The sequence below is a fragment of the Pezoporus flaviventris genome, unplaced genomic scaffold, assembly GCF_033815535.1.
Source record: "Pezoporus flaviventris isolate CSIRO_AGI_PZ_B2104156 unplaced genomic scaffold, CSIRO_AGI_Pfla_v1 ptg000002l, whole genome shotgun sequence".
In the NCBI taxonomy this organism is placed as follows: Eukaryota; Metazoa; Chordata; class Aves; order Psittaciformes; family Psittacidae; genus Pezoporus; species Pezoporus flaviventris.
In genome coordinates this window covers 40,902,825-40,920,329 of record NW_026892550.1, presented here as the reverse complement: position 1 = coordinate 40,920,329, position 17,505 = coordinate 40,902,825, and the positions used below count along the sequence as shown (strand labels likewise).

Genomic DNA, 17,505 nt, shown 5'->3' with positions numbered 1-17,505 from the left:
AGTTACAGAAGATATTTAATAGCATTATTATTTGTGAAAGTCATAACAAGTACTATAGTGTTCTCTGTTCTTGGTTTGAAAGATTTCTATCTATGCTTCAGGTCAGTTCTAAAGAACATGTTGAATGTGGTATATTAAGAGACCCTTAGATTGTCTTACTAGAACATGAAATCAAGAGAACTGTTTTTCAGGTACTCGGGCTGTTTCTCAGTAAAAGTACAAACATTTCATCTAGAAAAATATTTGCTATTGCTGATCAGTCTTTGAAACAAAATAAAAGTCTGATTATTCTTAGAAACACAGTCTTCACTAATTTCTAATCAAAAATGTTTCTTGGAAACTTTCTGCAAGGGCAGGGTGGGAGAGCTTACTCACTTGAATAAAGTCAGTTTAATGCTTGGGCATCCACATTACAGGACGCAAGTCCTATGGACACCTCCAGGTTTCATCAAACACTGTATATGGGAACATTGCTATTTCTTTGGAAATGCAGTAGATCTTTATTCCTTTTTTTTTTTTTTTTTTGCCTTTGAAGGTCCCCCTGCAGACAAGAGTAATAATGCCCATCTAGTGAGCAGAACAGAGTACATCTTCCAGCTGTACTTGCTTGTACTTGCGCTGTGTTAAAACCATGTGGGATCTTAGTCTGCATGGAGAAGCAGAGCTTACTTGTATTCTGTATTCAAAATGAGCACTAAGGCATTATATTAAATAGTATGCCAACTTATTATTGACTTTGCTCTTCCCATCTTCTTATCTGTGTAGTACACCAGACCAGCTTCTGATGTCAACATGCTGGGAGAAATGATGTTTGGCTCAGTGGCAATGAGTTACAAAGGCTCCACCTTGAAAATTCACTACATACGGTGAGTGTCCTTTTCTGTGATGCACTCTCTTGTCAGGCACTTGGAATTGATGACTCACTGAAATGACTGTTTATCCTTTCAGCTCTCCCCCACAGCTGATGATAAGTAAAGTCTTCTCAGCCAGGGTAGGAAGCTTCAGTGGAAGCAACAATAAGTAAGAACTTTATTTATATCTTTTTTTTTTTTTAATTCCCTATCCAATGCAGTTGGCTTTTATTTTTTACCCATTTGTAGCCCTTCTGTCACTGCTTCTAAAGATGACTTAAATGAAGTGGAAAAGCTAGTAAAAAATATGAAATGGAGGTTGTGGAGAAGGATTCTCTTGGTAGATCCCAGCCAGACCACCCAGGTTTAAAAAAATAAAATCTGAGTTTCTGCTTCTTTATTTGCCCAGGACATGCAATAAACTTCAGAGGTTAGGAGCCATGTACAGTCAAAGCCTCTTATCTCTTCCTGCTTCCCCAAAGGTGAAAAAGGGGAATATGATGAGAAACCTTTATGTCCCTGTACCCCACTTCTGTTTCCTTCAGCAGTGAAGATACATTGTTTCTTATCTGTTCTATTTTTCCTTGTCCCAAAACTGAGCAAATGTGAATAAACTGAATCCCAAGGTGTGAGGTAGAGTAAAAACTTCCAGTAAACCAAAGGGGAGCAGATGTAGAAAATAAATGTCTGTTTCCTTACAGTTTCAAAAAAACTTACTTGAGTTTGTTTGTAATCTTCAGCCCTCTTTTTTTTTTTTTTCCATAAAATGAGCCTAATTCTCAAGTTATAGTAATGCCTGTTCATCACATTCTTAAGGAATACTGACTTTATTCACACTTTTTAGCTTACAAGATAGCTTTGAATACATCAACCAAGATCCTGGCCTGGGAAAGCTGAGTTCGAATCAGAATGGTTTGGGAACCTGTCGCAGTGGAAGTAACTTAGGTAAATATTTCCAGGTTCTGTGTCTTTCTGAAAACATGAGGCCATCTGTTCATTCAGTTTGTTTTTTTCCTGTGCATCACCTTCTTGTCTGTGTGTCTTTATTTTAAACTTTTTTTGCATTGCATTTTCTCTACGTTGCTTTTGTTTCCTAGGTGTGTTACAGCTGTGTAGCAGCAAACTGCTGCAGGGTGTGTCTGAAGGAGGTCCCCTCCGGCTCATCCGCAGTGCTTCTTTCTTTGCAGGTTTGTGTGGAATGCCAGCCACAGTGTGACCCATCCATATGCGCACACAAATCCAGCTCCTTTTGAATCTTTGCAGGGCATACATAACCACTCTGTAGAAACAGAAGGGGCTAAAATACTGACAACAGATATATCTGGCTTGTACTTAAAAATCCTTCATGTCGAAAAAAGCTAAATTAATTACTTTTTGTTTGTATTTATTTTCTAATTCATGTGTTTCATTTTAAAGGTATTATAGTGCAGTGTTTTTAATGATAAATGAGCCCTTGTGTTTCTTAGAGATCTTATGTTTCCTGGCTTATAGCTGGTTTCTTGCTAGTGTGCAGGTGTCTTGGTGGTGTACAGCTTTTTCTTCTCTTACCTCTTGCTGCTATTTTTTAATTTGATGGCAGACATTCAGAATTAATTCATGAGTTTTTGGGAGGCTTTAAGATTTGGTTTTGGTTTTTTTTTTCTTTTAATAATATCTATTTCTCTAATTATCAAAACTTTGATGTAGTTTAAAGTCTTCTTTTACAGGCATACTGATGACCCATGCAGATCTTAGGCCTTATTAGTTCTGGTAATCGCAAAAATGTGAAATGGAATACCAGTGCAGTTTCTTTGTGAATCTTGCATGCTCCTCAATTTGAGTGGCTCTGCACTACTAACACTTCAATGTAATACAGCATAGTACAGCATAGGCTAAATGTTTCTCACTGTGAGGCTTTGAATAATAAATCTCTGCTTGTGGAGTGAATCAGAAGCTTAATGGACCTCGTGTTTGACTTCCATTATGATATTAACCTGTATAAAATTAGTCTTGCGCACGTGAAGAATGACAACAGTGACAGAGTTGGGGGGGGGGGGGGGGGGGGCGTAGAGGGGGAGGTACCACCAGCCCTTATTTTCAAAGCATATGTGATTTCTGCTGATGTAGACTGTGTTCACATTCTTATTAGAGATGTTTTACAGATTGGGGCAGATAGCCAGCTTCCTCCAGTAACATAGTACTCAATATGGGAATACTATTTGCTGCCATCTCTGCTCACACCATATTGCTTATTTAGGGTGACAGTACAGGATGTAACTTTGCTGCTTTATGACCTTTAAACGTAAACATTATTTTAAAATGCTGACAAACAGTATGATGAGTTTTGTAATATTTTCTATTGATCTGATCTGTTTTAGCACACAGCACGCCTGTTGATATGCCTAGCAGAGGACAAAATGAGGACAGAGACAGTGGCATTGCTCGGTCAGGTATCTGTTGTCTGACTTGTTTGCCTGCTTTTGCAATTATGTTAAAATTCTTTGGTGTAGTGATTCACCTGAAATGTAGGCACCTTATGACCCACAAATCCAAAATATTTTGGATCTGCGAAGTGGTTTTCCTTCTGCTTTTCCCCAAGCCTTGAGGTGAGAATATTTGTAGTGAAGTTCTTTGTTTACAGCAGTTATTTTCTTGGTTTCCAACCGATTTATATTATGGAGAAAAAACTGACTCAAGCCTTTACTAAAGCAGGGAAAGAGATGATTTTTTTTTTTTTGCACTGAATAGGAAAAAGAGGCCAGGCGATCTGTCTACTGTCATTGGAGGTCAACACATCTTATGACAGAATGCTTTTAATGAGAATAAGATGACTTTTAATATATGCTAGTAGGGAATATCTGACTAAGGAAAGAATATCTTCAGGCAGCAAGATTTACTTAAAATATTTGTCTTTCCTGTTGCAAATGAGTTACATGAGGAAGATCAGCAAGCAAGAGCATTATTTTGGGGAAATAGTTCCCAGTTAGAGTAGAAGAAAAATATTTAACACTCTTTGTAATTCAATATATGTGGGGTTTCTTTCTTTCTTGATAGCATCTCTGAGCAGTCTTCTGGTCACTCCTTTTCCATCTCCAAGTTCTTCATCATCATCTTCTAGCAGCTACCAACGTCGCTGGCTCCGCAGTCAGACAACCAGTTTAGAGAATGGAATTATTCCAAGGTGGTGAGTGCAGCACCTTTCTTCTTACATCAGCTGTTTGGCAGTATTTTAAGCTAAATAGAGCTTAAGCCTCTTTTTCTTTAGAAGTACAAATCCTGTTATTAAATGCTCTCAATTCAGTCTAAGTTCCATGTATGTTACATAAGATTGCCAATATAAAGGTAGATCAAGTTCTGGCTGCATAAGAATTACAAGGCCTGATTTGAAATATACTTATTTTTATTGAGCATACAGGCTGTGTCTGAAGCCACATTCTGAAAAGTAAAACAGAAGTAAATAACTTCTGAAGAAGAGCATTCTGTTGAAATGAAAGGTACTGTAACAGTACTGCTGCAGTAATTACATTATACTATGATGAAGTCTGACTAGTGAGCAGTTACTGAAATTTTGGAGTAATAGCCCATGACAACTCTCTTGGCTGGTACAGGATGTTTCTCATGTGACTTCTGCCAAAACAGGAAGGGGAAAAAAAAGCAGTGATCAAAAAGCTTGGCTACTGTTTTGGAATTTTATTAGCTTTTATAGCTCAGTGGCATAACAAAGCATGGAATGTAGCAGACCTTTCATAGCTAATAAGCAAATTCTTCCCTTGACAGTTACGAAATACAAATGGTTCTTGATTTTCTGCTCATATTTTCTCATCCACCTGCACACAAAGACAGCATGGAATCAAAGCAGAGCTACAAGAAATTCCTGCTGTTTGGCCTCTTTCCCTCATCACTGTTTTCAGTTAAGTGAAGCTTAAAAGCTGCCAGTTAAAATATGTGGTCAGTAAAAAGGAAACCAAAACCTTTCTAAAAATACTTCTTTCCCTAGTGTCCATACTCAAAGGTTTTTCCTGGATATTTTTACAGAATCATTTTCAACATTAAGAATAATGCAGTGATGTCAATGTAGCAGTCATGCTTCGTAAGTCATGTTTGCAGTTGAGAATAGGCTAGTAAGCATTTTGCTTTCAGTAAATTGAAGTAATTTTTAATCTAGTTTCCTAAATAAATAAGGCTAAGAGCAATGCGAAAGTTAAAACATTTAGGGGAAATAAGATAATTTCAGCTCGGTTCAAGAAGTATCCAAAGTTTCACAAACAGAAATTTCCTCAGAGTGCTACTAAAGTAACAAATACTTTAGGGGAAAGTAGCCTTTTTGGGCTGCTGCTTCACTGTAAGGAGTAGGTTGTTTTTCTTCCACATTGGAGAATGTATGCTGGGGAAAGATACTGGAAATGGGGCATTATTATTTCCACTATCTAGAACTACTCTTGAATTGTAATTCTTTCTAAGCCAAAGTAGATACTTGTTTTCTGATTACTTGCTAAAAAAACAGTAGGCTTTTGGCTGAATACTTCAGTGACAGCAGAGTTTGTACTTCAGTTTGTACAGCCAAAATTCTACAGTCTCTGTGACTTATATTTTAGGCCAATAGCGCAAAGAAAATGAGCTGTCTAGCTGGAACTCCATGTAGTCAATTGGCAGGCAAGATAGATTAGCAGCTTTGTTGAAAAGGCTTTTCTCACAGACCTAAATTCTTCAATTTCTGTTCCTGGGAAGCAGTACAAAAGCTTGTGATGTTTCTTAGATGCTGACTGACCATCCTTTCCCAACTTCCTTGGGAATTTGTGTCTCTGCATGCAAGTTCCTGAAGTTCAAATGAGGTTATGTTTTTGTCTTGAACTCTGGTTTCCCACAAACTTTTTTTTACTGGGTTTTATTGTGTGTGTGTTTTCCTGTATTCCTGAACTCATACCTCTATGATGAGAAACTTCGGAATGTTTAACTTTGTCAAACCAATTATACTGTAAACCACTTATTTTTAGAATGAACTTAGAATGAATGCTTAGCATTCTGGCTTTCCTCTTGTTAATTGCTTCATAGTGGTCTATAAATGCCACAGGCTCCATTTCAAGATAATTCTAATATGAAAAGCCTTCAAGCTTTTAATTACCACTCACTGATACTGCAGTCTTAACTTACAAAGAAACTCCAAACCCAAGCTATTTCCATATAAGCTGCTGCTCTGAATGTCTCCATTTATGTTCTAATGGTTTCCTTGTCTGTTCTTACCCTTCTTCCCCTATAATTTCCCAGTGGATTAAAAGCCATTATTCTGTTCAGGTTCCTTCCAAAAGACATTTTGATCATACTGTTTTACTTATTGAAGTAATACTTTTTTAGAGACCTTTTTTTTCAGTGGAATTGATCAAGGAACTTTAAGCAAGAAAAAGTAATAGCTCTGTAAATCCAGCAACATCAATATTGAGCACTGCAGTGGAAGTATTTATGGAGGAGCAGGATGAGGGGATTGCCACCTTTTTGTGTAATAGCAGAAAAACTTATGCTGGGCTAAGACTTGTGGATATAATTCAAATCAGTTGCCTGTGTAAAGGACTAGCTTAGAATTTTGATCAGATTGCTGCGGAACTTGTCTAATTGAGTCTTGAAAATCTGAAAGGATGGGGATTACGCAGCCTCCTTGGTCCATTGACCATTTTTTTTTTTACCCCTTTGGTGTCATCTGCAAACTCACTGAAGGTCTGTTCTGATCCACATGCCAGGCTGATAACTAAGAAGTTGAGCAGTATTGATACCTGTATTAACCCATGTGTGATATTGAAAAGCGTAAATGTTGAAAGAGATGTGGCAGAACCATCAAGTGGATAAACAGAACCTGGAAAAATAATAATGGTTGTAAAATAGCCACTGTTTGTTTTTTGGGGTGGGTTTGGGGTGTTTTTTTAGCTGAAAACGTTTCATTTTAAACTGAAGTATATGTAACTTTCAGCTAGTCACACATGTATTTGTAGGCGTTAAGTTTGTGTTTTCACAGTAATTACTAAGTGGTGACATTTAGTCTTCTGCTAAAATAGAAAGTTTTATTTTGCATGGTTAAGTGTCTTAAAACATCCATTTTAAGATGCTGCATAGGTAGCATGTTTCCCAACTTTGCTAATTAAGAGCAGTATAGATTGAAGAGCATCATAGGCAGGAGCTTGAGTGCTGGGTGCAGTTTAGAACTCTGAAACTTTGTTGCTAATGATTTTGTGCATTGTGTCTCCATTCTCTAATCCCCTTTAAAGTTAAATCCAGAAGGAGGGATTTTGTAGAAGCTGTGTTTCAGACAAAGCTATTCACACTACTTTGGGAGCTGGCCTCTTTGGGGGTTGCCTTCCTCCTATCTGAGCAAGCATTGGTCTTATCCATCAAAATGTTGGGTATCCTCTGCTCAGAGACGGGTGATAGCCAAGTCTTTTGTAGTGAGTCAAGGGAGACTCAAGAATGAATTACATTCTACTGCATAGAGAAATAGGGGTAGAAGACAAATTACCTCTCAGTACATAGATAAGTGTCTGAACAAATCTGTCTTACAGGTCCACTGAAGAAATGTTTAGTATGGCTGATGAAAGCTGCAGCTCCAATCCTGCAATAGTTCGGAGGAAAAAAATTGCTATCAGTATAATCTTTTCTCTGCCTGAAAAAGAAGAAGCACAGAGAAATTTCCAGGATTTCTTTTTCTCTCACTTCCCTCTTTTTGAATCTCACATGAACAAGCTGAAATATGCAATAGAAAAGGTACAGAATACTAGTTTTGTCTTAATGTGGAAAAGTGTCAAACAACATAAAGTATTCTAGAATCTGATAGATTAAGAGTGGGAGAAGGTGCGTGGTTTTGAGCTTCCCTCCCTCCTTACACATGTAGCCTTGAGCCTGAGCCCAGTGTAGGAATTCAGTGTTTGCTGAAAGAGGCGCAGTTTCTTTTCTAGTCAGAATAAGAATTGAGAGTTTTGTGCTATGGGTGGTTTTTCTTTTTCTTTGCTTCTTACCATATTTCACTGTGAGGGTTTCTTGACTTGGCAGAGACTGTGAAAATGGTGCTATTCTATTCTTTCATGCAGTCAACTTAAAAAGAGGCACAAAATGTTTGTTGCTGTCTTCTCAATACTCCCAAAAATACTTCTGTTCCCATGCCCAGTCTCGGGATTGGCCTCTCATGAGGTGGAGGGAGGTTGGCAGCTATTGGTGTCCTGAGTGGCTATATAGCACTGGGGCTTGACCTTAATTATTTTGACATGTTAATGAAGCTTAAAAAGATGAAGAATGTGAATCCGTTAAGAAGCTGTTTTGTGTCTTTAACTCTTAATCAAGGCCATGATCTCATGTAGAAAAATAGCAGAATCCAGCCAAAGGGTGCAGGTTTATATCAGCCGTGTCATGGATGCCCTGGGAGAATTCAGGTGAGTTAACCGAATTCTGAATTACAAGGAGAGCTCTTCTCATGCCCATCTTAAGATATTTGTCACTTCAGTTACAAGCAATTGAATGCAGGGTCTTGTAATTTAGCCAGTCTTGATGTTAGAGTGAATGAATTTTCTGTGTTGGATATTGGATAAATGTTTTTAAAGAACTTTATTAAAACCAGCTCAGCCATTTTCAGAACGAAAGCAAAAATGCTTCTGTTATGCTCACCTGTAGCTGTGATTGTCAGTCTTTAAGATCTCATCAGGAGTTGGCTTCTGCTCATGCCTGTGCAGATGAGTGGATTGATTGTTACATTTATGCAGATGAGTTGCCTACTCCCAGCCATAGATGCTGAACAGTAACTTAAGTTGCTGACAAGCCAGTTGCTGTCAAAGGCACAAAGGTTTTGGTACCTAAGAGAGGAAGTATGGCTAGAGGCCAAGAAAGGCAGGCTAGGAGAGAGAAACAAGGCTTTGGTGGGATGGAGTTTCTGTAATGTCTGGAATGTGGAAATGAATCATTGCAATGAATAGAATAGGTTCTATTCCCCCTCAAAATGATTTCTGAATAATTTTTCTGAAAACAAATACATGAGGAAATATAAGAAAGGGAAGACGTGCTTCACATATAGACACTAAGTTTCTGGTATACCAAATTAGACTTGTGTTCTGGGGCACAAGTAATTACCCAAATAAAACTCTTCCAGTTTGTTCAGTCTCCTAGATCTTACAAAAAAAAAAGAAGTAAAAATCAGTGGACAATAAAAGAGGAAAAGGGCTACTTTTGTTTGCAAGATTGAAATGTGCATGTTAACGCTTACTTTTGTGGATTTTTCTTTGAGCAGAGTTACCATCTGGAACCTATATTCTGTTCCAAGGATTGCAGAACCTGTGTGGCTCAATATGATGTCCAGCACCCTGGAAAAGAGTCAGCTATGCCAGCGTTTTCTTAAAGAATTTACATTTCTGATAGAACAGATCAACAAAAATCAGTAAGCTTCCTCCATCCTCTTTTTCTTAAATAAAAGCTTTTGTGCATCCCAGTGCATATGTTAAAGCACTTAATGGGACATTCTTTTGCTGGTGTTACATTGGTCATATTCTTTTTTTCTAGGTTCTTTGCTGCTTTGTTAACTGCTGTGCTGACATACCATCTGGCTTGGGTCCCAACAGTAATGCCAGTTGACCATCCTCCCATAAAGGCCTTCTCCGAGAAGCGCACATCACAGTCTGTGAACATGCTGGCAAAATCCCATCCATATAACCCTCTCTGGGCACAGCTTGGTCAGTAGGAAATGGAAAGCTTCAGACTTCTCTATAACTAGCACATTCCTGTGTTCTCTTATCTAACAGCTATTTGTGATCCAGATCACACTTACAGATGTACCTGGCTGTAAGCTGGGCAGAGCTACCAGCGGATGTCTTGCACATGGTTAAACAGAGAATTTGGAGGCCAGTTTAAATAGCCTGAGTGCTCTGCTTTTTTACCTGGTCCCTCATTGTCAGCTTCTGTTATGTTGCCTGGCTAAGTAACTTAGTATAGAAGTATTAAGATGATGCAAGTACTGTGAGTAGTCTGAGCAGTTTTCTGCGCCCTGAGGGCCATTTGTAGTTGAAACTGCCCTGGCTATCTCCTTTCATCTCTTTCTCACAGAGCTAGGATGGACACCGAGATAAGAGTAGAAGTCTGGCAACTGGCACTACCTCCATTCACTCACAGTTACGTGTGTGGGCTTGGGCCAAGACATTCTCTCTGTGCCAAGGTCCTCAGGCTGTTCTTGGACAAATATTTTATAGCTTTTAAGTTATCTTGATACAGGGGATTAAATAACTCCTGTCAAAAGAGTAGGTAAGAGCTGAGAGAATAATGCTGCCAGTGGTAGATCCCTGGAAATTCCTCTTCCTGGAACCAGCTGCAAGTCTGATGTCAGATTGGCCTTAACTTTAACTGCTATTTATATGTATATTAACTGATATATATGAGTGTAAAGCAACACACATGCACAGTAAAACAATAATGTAACATTTACACTGTGCTGCTGGTTGTTTCTTTCTCATCGTCTCAGCTACGTTTGTTTTTCTCAGCTATCTTTATGAAAGTAAGAATTGCTACCTTGGCAGATGTATTTCCTGGTTTAGGATGTCTTTAAAGTGTTATGCAGAGGACTAATGGATTAGACTTGGAGGGTAAAATAATAGCTTTTTCAGGTTTTTGAGGACGGAGCCAGGCCTGGGGTTAAAAAAACCCTGGCTAAACTGGATGCAATAGCTCTTGTGATCGTTCCCAGAAGCTACCAAGAATCTGTTTCTGTTCTCACCTCCCCAGCTTGTATGTTGCTACCAGCATTGACCTACCCAATTTCTCAATGCCTGACCTCAACGATTTCACTTCTTGTGAAGTCCAAAAGCCGCTATCTGGCAGTTGCAGTAATTGATAATGAAAGTAAGATATTGCCCTCTGCTGGTGGTCTTTAGAAAGAGGTGGAGAGGAAATAAAAAAATCATTGAACTTAATGCTTTAAAATGGAAATTACTTTTTATTAAGGAAAAGATTATTCCGTACCTGTGTATTTCTACCTTCAGACCCATGTTTTTGTTATGTATTACATATCAATTACAGTTACATAAAACTGTAAGTACCATTGTCAGGAAGACATAATGCTGTCTCAAATGTCAGCTTTAACGGTTTTAACAGTTGGCATTAGTATGTTTTGAAGACCACAATTTTGAATTTTTGTACTGACTTATTGGTAATGGTTTTATATAAAAGTCAATTGTGCAAATGAACATAAAGCCTGAATCTGATTTCCATAGCAACTGTGCTCAACTTAAAAGTAAAAATACATCTTCCCATTTCCTTTCCTAGTGCTAGTCCTTGTAACCCACCTGGCATTGAGGAAAATTCCAGCAGAGTAGTCTGAAGCCCACTTTCCATTAGTGAGGAGTGAGTTTGCTGGTGTGTTAGGCTATGGGGCTAGTTGCAAAGGTGTTCTTTATGAGGGGAAGACAATGAATCCACCACACAGCAGCTTCCCCAGTGCACTGCTAACATTATGGGAAATGGCAGATCTTGGCAGGGGTGACGGTAACTGAAAGAAGTGGAATTACTGTCTCATTGATCCTTGGATGGAGTCAGGAGCCTTGTTCCTTTTATGTTATGTATGGTGAAGAGGGGTCTGAGTATAAATATGTTTGTATTTTTGTTGTGTGTGTGGGTTTTATGTTTTAGTCTCCTCATGTTGAAACCAGAGGTCCTCTTGCTCCTGGCAGAAACTTTCCTGAAGCTCTGATTTTTAGCTTTCATTTAGTGTAGCTTCTTGAGGTCTAGCACAAAATCCTGGTTGCAGACTTGGTCCAAAACATTTGAGCAGCCCTGAGCAAGGTCTTGCCACCTAAACAGATTGGGTAGATTAGCAGGTAGCTGATAAAGTCATTCTTCAGAGAAGCCTGATTTCAAGGTGAACACTTATGATGGATACAGAAAATTGAGCTGGTGGTTGTCTCCTGTCTGCTGGTGATATCAGCCATAGTTTGGTTAGGCAAGACAATTAGGTGAGTGTTCACTAATAATTGTCATATGAAGACAACTGGGTTAACTGAACCTGGTAATAGACATTTCTTGAGTTAACCCATCTTTTTCTGATAAGAGATCTTACCTTATTTACTGTCTATGCTTACCTCTCCCAGAACTTCAGGGCAGAAACCCTTCAACTGATAGAGGATTATAGGCAGCTAAAGACAGTTACCACTCTCCCAAACAAATATGTTGAAAGCAGGATATGTATGACCTTGGTTCTGTTTAAAAAAACAAAATCCCAACAGTTCTCCAGGATAAATGAACTAGCAAATAGGCAGTTCCTGGGGGGAACTGAGATGGGGAACACACTTCTGTTGTAGTTTCTACCTCTCATTTTACAGTTGTATTTTTAGTGAATACATTTTCTAGTTCTCTGCCATCCCATGCCAAAGATAGATGTTCATGTTAGTGAGGTTGACTCCGAGTACATAGAAGTGCATGTGCCTAGCTCAATAGGGTAGTTACATGCCTCTTTTTTCAGAACATTGTTTACTAAGCTAATATTGAATCCTTTATTGCTTTTCTTATATTGGTCCTGAAAGAAATAATTTTGATTTTACCTGTATGAAAATTCTTGTGTTTAACAGAAAAAGTTACTGAAATAAAACAACTTTAATGTGAAAGAAAACATGTCATAAAATAGAAAACAGTATAGCTGGATCTATATTCCTTTTCACCCCCTGTTGTGTCAGTTTCCAAGTGATTATATCTTGTAAGCATCATGTAAATAAAATCCTTAGTGGCTTTGAACAGAAAGAAATTGAGTAATAGCAGCTACTCACAAAACCACCAAAACCCTTCTGGACAAAAAAATACTAGAAGTGCTTTTGTTAGTCTTTGTTTTAAACTTTTATGAACTTGCTGTGAAAGAAACAAACTATCTGATTTGTGTCCTTAGTAAATGCTGTTTCAAAATATGTTGAATTTAGGCTTATATCGCAACCAGACATAAACATGTGATTTGCTTTCCTGTATAGGTGATCTCTATGGTGCCATAGGCTCTCCAGTGAGATTGACTCGAACTGTTATTGTTGGAAAACGCAAGGAGTTGGTGCAGCGCTTGCTCTATGTTCTGACTTACTTCATTCGGTGCTCTGAGCTGCAGGAAAATCAGCTGACATGGAGTGAGAAGGCTGGGATAGAAGAGCAAGTGCTAAATGGAAGCAAGATCACAACTGCCCTAGAAAGGGGAGAGGTAGAGGAGTCTGATTATGTTGTTGTCACTGTTAAAAATGAACCTGCTCTTGTGCCTCCAATCCTACCTCCAAAGAATGATGAAAGTAAGAACAATAGTGTCACAGAGTGGGCACATGACCCAGAAAGCGCTCATGCTGTCCCAGCCTCTTCAAAAGAGAAGAAAGAAGTGATAGGAAAGGCCAGTCAGAACTCCGAAGCATCTGTTGACTGTCTAACTAGCGGTTTTCGTAAGGGAACAGCTGATGGTAGGAAAAGAACTGTCACCGATACAGGAGTTGTATCCTACCACTTTGAAGAGCCATCTAAATTGGAGGATTTAACAGAGATAAAGAAGAACAAGAATCAGAATGAGAGAAAAGTGGAAAACCAGTTGTCTGGTAGGTCATCTGCCTTACCTTGTCCTGAAAGGTCTGGCCACAGGAGTTCACACTTGGAAAAGGTCACTTTTCAGATTGGAAGTTCAGCATCACCAGAGTCAGACTTAGAAACTCATAGAAGAGAAATGGAAGAAAATCTGAAAGTGTTGAGAAAAAATCCAGAGGTGATACATTGTGCCTCAGGTTCCACAAATCTGCCTGTGAATGCTTCCCAGAATCAAAAAGAAAGTTGCGAAGCTGCATTTATACCCTTCAGTAATCGTGATGTTTGTTACGCACAAATCTCACCTTGTGTGGGAAAGGAGAATATACTTCACCAATATACAGAAAGTAAAGAAGCTGAGATGAATTTAGTGAACATGATATCTAGTGAACCCCTTATGCCCACGGATAATTTAGAAACTGTAAAATTGCCAAGCCTGAAAGAAACTAGAACTTTATGCTCTGGCAATCTGGAGAACTATTCCCCTAGCTGTGTAGAAGTCGGTTCTGCTGTCAGACAGGATTCCCCTAAAGTAGGTGCTAAAGATGTCCCCTATGGGGATGCTGGAAGGAAAAGCTCCTTCAGAGCTGAAGGGGACATTCCAAGGAATGAGAGTTCAGACAGTGCTCTTGGAGCCAGTGATGAAGAAGGTGATTGTTGTATCTCTGAAGTACATCATGATAATGTAAGCAAAAGACTTGAAGAGTTTGCAGAAGTGGAACTTCCTTTACCAAGGTAAAGTGGTTTAATTTAGAACTAAATGGAGTCAAAAGTTTGCTACTTCAGAAGTGTTCAGGATTTAAAGTCTGAAATCCTCTGGGATCTTGAGTAAGTTCCTTGCAAACAAATCTCTAACAGACACTGATGTGGTCAGAATTCTTGTAACCAGACTTGGTAAAAAGAAAACTAAGATGGAGCAGGGTTAAGTAATGAAATTTGTGACAAAGATGCCCTTCATTTGTCTAATAAAAAGGGTTGATTACTTTTTCATGTAAGCTGCCTGAAACATTTAATGTAGACAGAACATCTAAGGACAAGCAAATTTGACAAATCAGAGACAGATTTGAAATAAATAAGGGCATCTTGTTTGAAAACTTTTGAGCTTTACAGGTGCAAATGGAGCTTGCTGATACTTAAGGTAGGTCACTAGAAAGTTTGCTGCTTGGGCTGAGTTGGAGAAAACTCAAATTTAGTAATCTGTTAGCTGCAGAACATGGAGCTCATACATATCACAAGCTCTAATACATTTAAGATTTGCCTTTTTATAAATTCAGAGGAATTGATAACCTTGTTCAAGTTCAGCTTTTAAAAATCTTTCTTTCAAAGAGCACCAGTAATTGGTTTTGTGTATTTTGAGTACAGTGTTGATTGATACTTACAGTAGAAGCAGGGGTGATAAACCAAACTTCTCATTCATTTAAAATCTGAATCAGTTTGTCAAGCAAGAATCTTACATGCTTTGTATTTCTGTATTTTAGGTCAAATACAATCAGCAGTCAATGTGTGAAAAATTTTGGAAGATCACTTCTAGGTGGTTACTGTCATACGTATATGCCTGATCTTGTGCTGCATGGAATAAATAATGATGAAAAACTCAAGCAGTGTCTATTAGCAGACCTACTTCATGCAATGCATGTGAGTTAATATACTGTTCTGAGTTATAGCAGTAGTTGTGATATTAACTAAGATCTACAGAAGCAGGTCCTTTGAATAGGCTTCTTTCTACTTATTGTTTGTAACAGCCACACCTGTCTTCCTTCTTGGAAGATGTAAGCCCTTAATGCATTGTGTGCAAAGCCTGTTCACCCAAGAATCACATGTGCTTTCCTTTATATGTCTTAAGGATTCTCTTCAGAGATAAGCACAAGGAAGATTGTTTGCAACTTCAAGTTACAAACAAGGAAAAAACCTTAAACTGCTTCTCAGTCACAATCGCTGACAATTATCTATATATCATAAAATTATGTGCAAGTTGAAACAGCTTATTTTGCCATTAGTGGCATGTGTTGCAAGGGAGATGAAGTCTTGTGGAGGCCTATATTATACTAAACTGTAGCAGAAATGATGACGACGGACAAGTAATTGTCTGTAGGTAGTAACTTTGCCATGTTCTTACTCCACTTCAGGTACTCCTAAATTATGTAATTAATAACTAACCTTTCACTAAAGTAACGGTGTGACCTTGATGTGCAATTTTAAATGTTTATCTAGTAATCGTCAACAGCTGCTCTGCAGCAATTAATCATCCTGCTGGAATAAGTTCATGTACTACCTGTAACAGTGATGCATGTGTATGTAACTTCTTTAAGCAATACCAGATTGGTCTGATTGTGCACAGTGAAATCCTTCATATAGCTCTGAAACATTAAATATGCTTTCACCATCACTGGATCAGTAAAATTATTATTCTTTCCATTTTGGAAAGAACTTGTCTTCTCAGGGAGGGTGGAATATTTGAAAAAAGTTTTGGAGTAGTGATTTTGAAGCACTACTTAAATGCCTTGATCAAATTGTCAGTTAAGACTTAACTGACCCAGTGTTGAGAGATGTAAACTCTGTCACTGAAGTTGGTATTCCTTGTCATTTTTGAGATGCCTTTGGTTTCCTGTTGGTTTGCTTTCTTATTCCCTGCCTCAGTGTACTAAAAGTGGAACCTCAAAACTGAGTTGAGGAAATGTATGTGAAAGTGTCACATAATATTTGTATTATCTGTTGCAGCATCCAGTGCTAGATGAGCCCATAGCAGAAGCTGTCTGCATTATTGCAGACACAGATAAATGGAACGTACAAGTAGCTACAAGCCAGAGAAAGATGACGGACAATATGAAATTAGGCAAGGATGTTTTGGTTTCAAGTCAAGTATCCAGTTTATTGCAGTCTATTTTACAGCTTTACAAACTCAACGTCCCAGCTGACTTTGTAAGTATTTCTTTACTGGAGACTGTAGGTAATGCAGATTGCTTAGCTTAAGTAGGAAGAGCAGAGTTTTGTGAACTGTGTTGCTGTACCAGTGAACTAATGCCTGAAGTGATACAGAGTTGACCCAATATATTTGAGAGAATGAATGGTACAGTCCAGTAACAGATACTGTTTTATCTGTAATTTACATGTAATAGGTCAGATTAAAGTTAACTACTCAAATGCATATGATAAAACTAAAGTTGTTCAGGCAATTCTAGCATGGTTCTCATGTGTTTATGATTAGGGCTCTTAAATTTGGCTTTTTTTTTTTTTGTATTATTTTCACACTTCTATTTATATTGTTGAAGCTTCTATCTACCCAAGCCTGTTTCTAGCATACAACTTTCTGTTCTTGGGCTTTTGATCTAACCCCATGCAGGGGATGCCTTTTATCTCTCCTTCCCAAATAATTGTGCCTCTATGTTTACTTGATCCTTCTGTTTTATGCATGTTTTAGCCAATTCTGTCAGCAAGTGCTGTCTCAGATAACCTTGCCAGTGTCTCCATAGAATTGCTGGGAGGAGACTGAAACCTGAAAACACCTGGAGGCAGATGGATTGCAGCAGGGGATTGTCATATTGCATTATCCCTGTCCCACAACATCCTTTCCTGTCCTCAGTAGTAGTGGAGTTCATCAGAGCAAATCAGTAATGCTGGCTTTGCTGATTACAACAAAATTACCCACAAGTCTCACAGTGGTAATTACAATGCAGTTTTATCGCATAATTGTAGATGAGGGGAGATAGGGTGGATTTTTCAGTAGTCACCCCTTTTTCAATTAACTGAATTGGTTTGTCCTTCAGCAGATAGTCTTGAGAAACTTTGTAGGAGCCTGTGTAATGGCTGCACTAGCAGATGGAAGAGGAAGATAGAGCTAAACACTAGCAGCTGTAAATAGTATTAGTCTCACTGTTTTGAATAAAATTAGTGGTGTTGATTACGCTAAGTTCTTGAAGTCAAATGCTAGGCATGTTGTCATTGTTGTCTCTGGATTCTTCTGGGCATTGAAAAATATGCAACTTCAGTTAAAATTGTATCTTGACACTTGCACAGTAGCACCTTAAATGCTGGCATTTCTAATCTGAATAGTTGATTCTGCAGCTGAATTGTTCTTTCCTATGTTGCCCTTGCATTTGTGTATGCAACTTCTGTATGCATTGTATGATGT

The 17,505-nt window shown here is 38.4% G+C and overlaps 1 protein-coding gene across 4 annotated transcripts in view; it reads left to right on the top strand.

Moving 5' to 3' along the window:
• Nucleotides 1-17,505, top strand: part of FNIP2 (folliculin interacting protein 2) — a 50,789-nt gene that overhangs the window by 25,746 nt on the left and 7,538 nt on the right. For 2 of the 4 annotated variants that reach the window (XM_061475782.1, XM_061475776.1), the window contains exons 4-16: nucleotides 766-866; nucleotides 949-1,020; nucleotides 1,696-1,796; nucleotides 1,949-2,038; nucleotides 3,209-3,280; nucleotides 3,885-4,014; nucleotides 7,376-7,577; nucleotides 8,151-8,239; nucleotides 9,088-9,234; nucleotides 9,357-9,526; nucleotides 12,797-14,111; nucleotides 14,855-15,011; nucleotides 16,095-16,295. In XM_061475782.1, coding sequence (XP_061331766.1) covers nucleotides 766-866; nucleotides 949-1,020; nucleotides 1,696-1,796; nucleotides 1,949-2,038; nucleotides 3,209-3,280; nucleotides 3,885-4,014; nucleotides 7,376-7,577; nucleotides 8,151-8,239; nucleotides 9,088-9,234; nucleotides 9,357-9,526; nucleotides 12,797-14,111; nucleotides 14,855-15,011; nucleotides 16,095-16,295 — 2,847 coding nt within the window. The remainder of the gene's footprint in view (nucleotides 1-765; nucleotides 867-948; nucleotides 1,021-1,695; nucleotides 1,797-1,948; nucleotides 2,039-3,208; nucleotides 3,281-3,884; nucleotides 4,015-7,375; nucleotides 7,578-8,150; nucleotides 8,240-9,087; nucleotides 9,235-9,356; nucleotides 9,527-12,796; nucleotides 14,112-14,854; nucleotides 15,012-16,094; nucleotides 16,296-17,505) is intronic. The other 2 variants (XM_061475796.1, XM_061475789.1) reach the window with 1 other exon arrangement.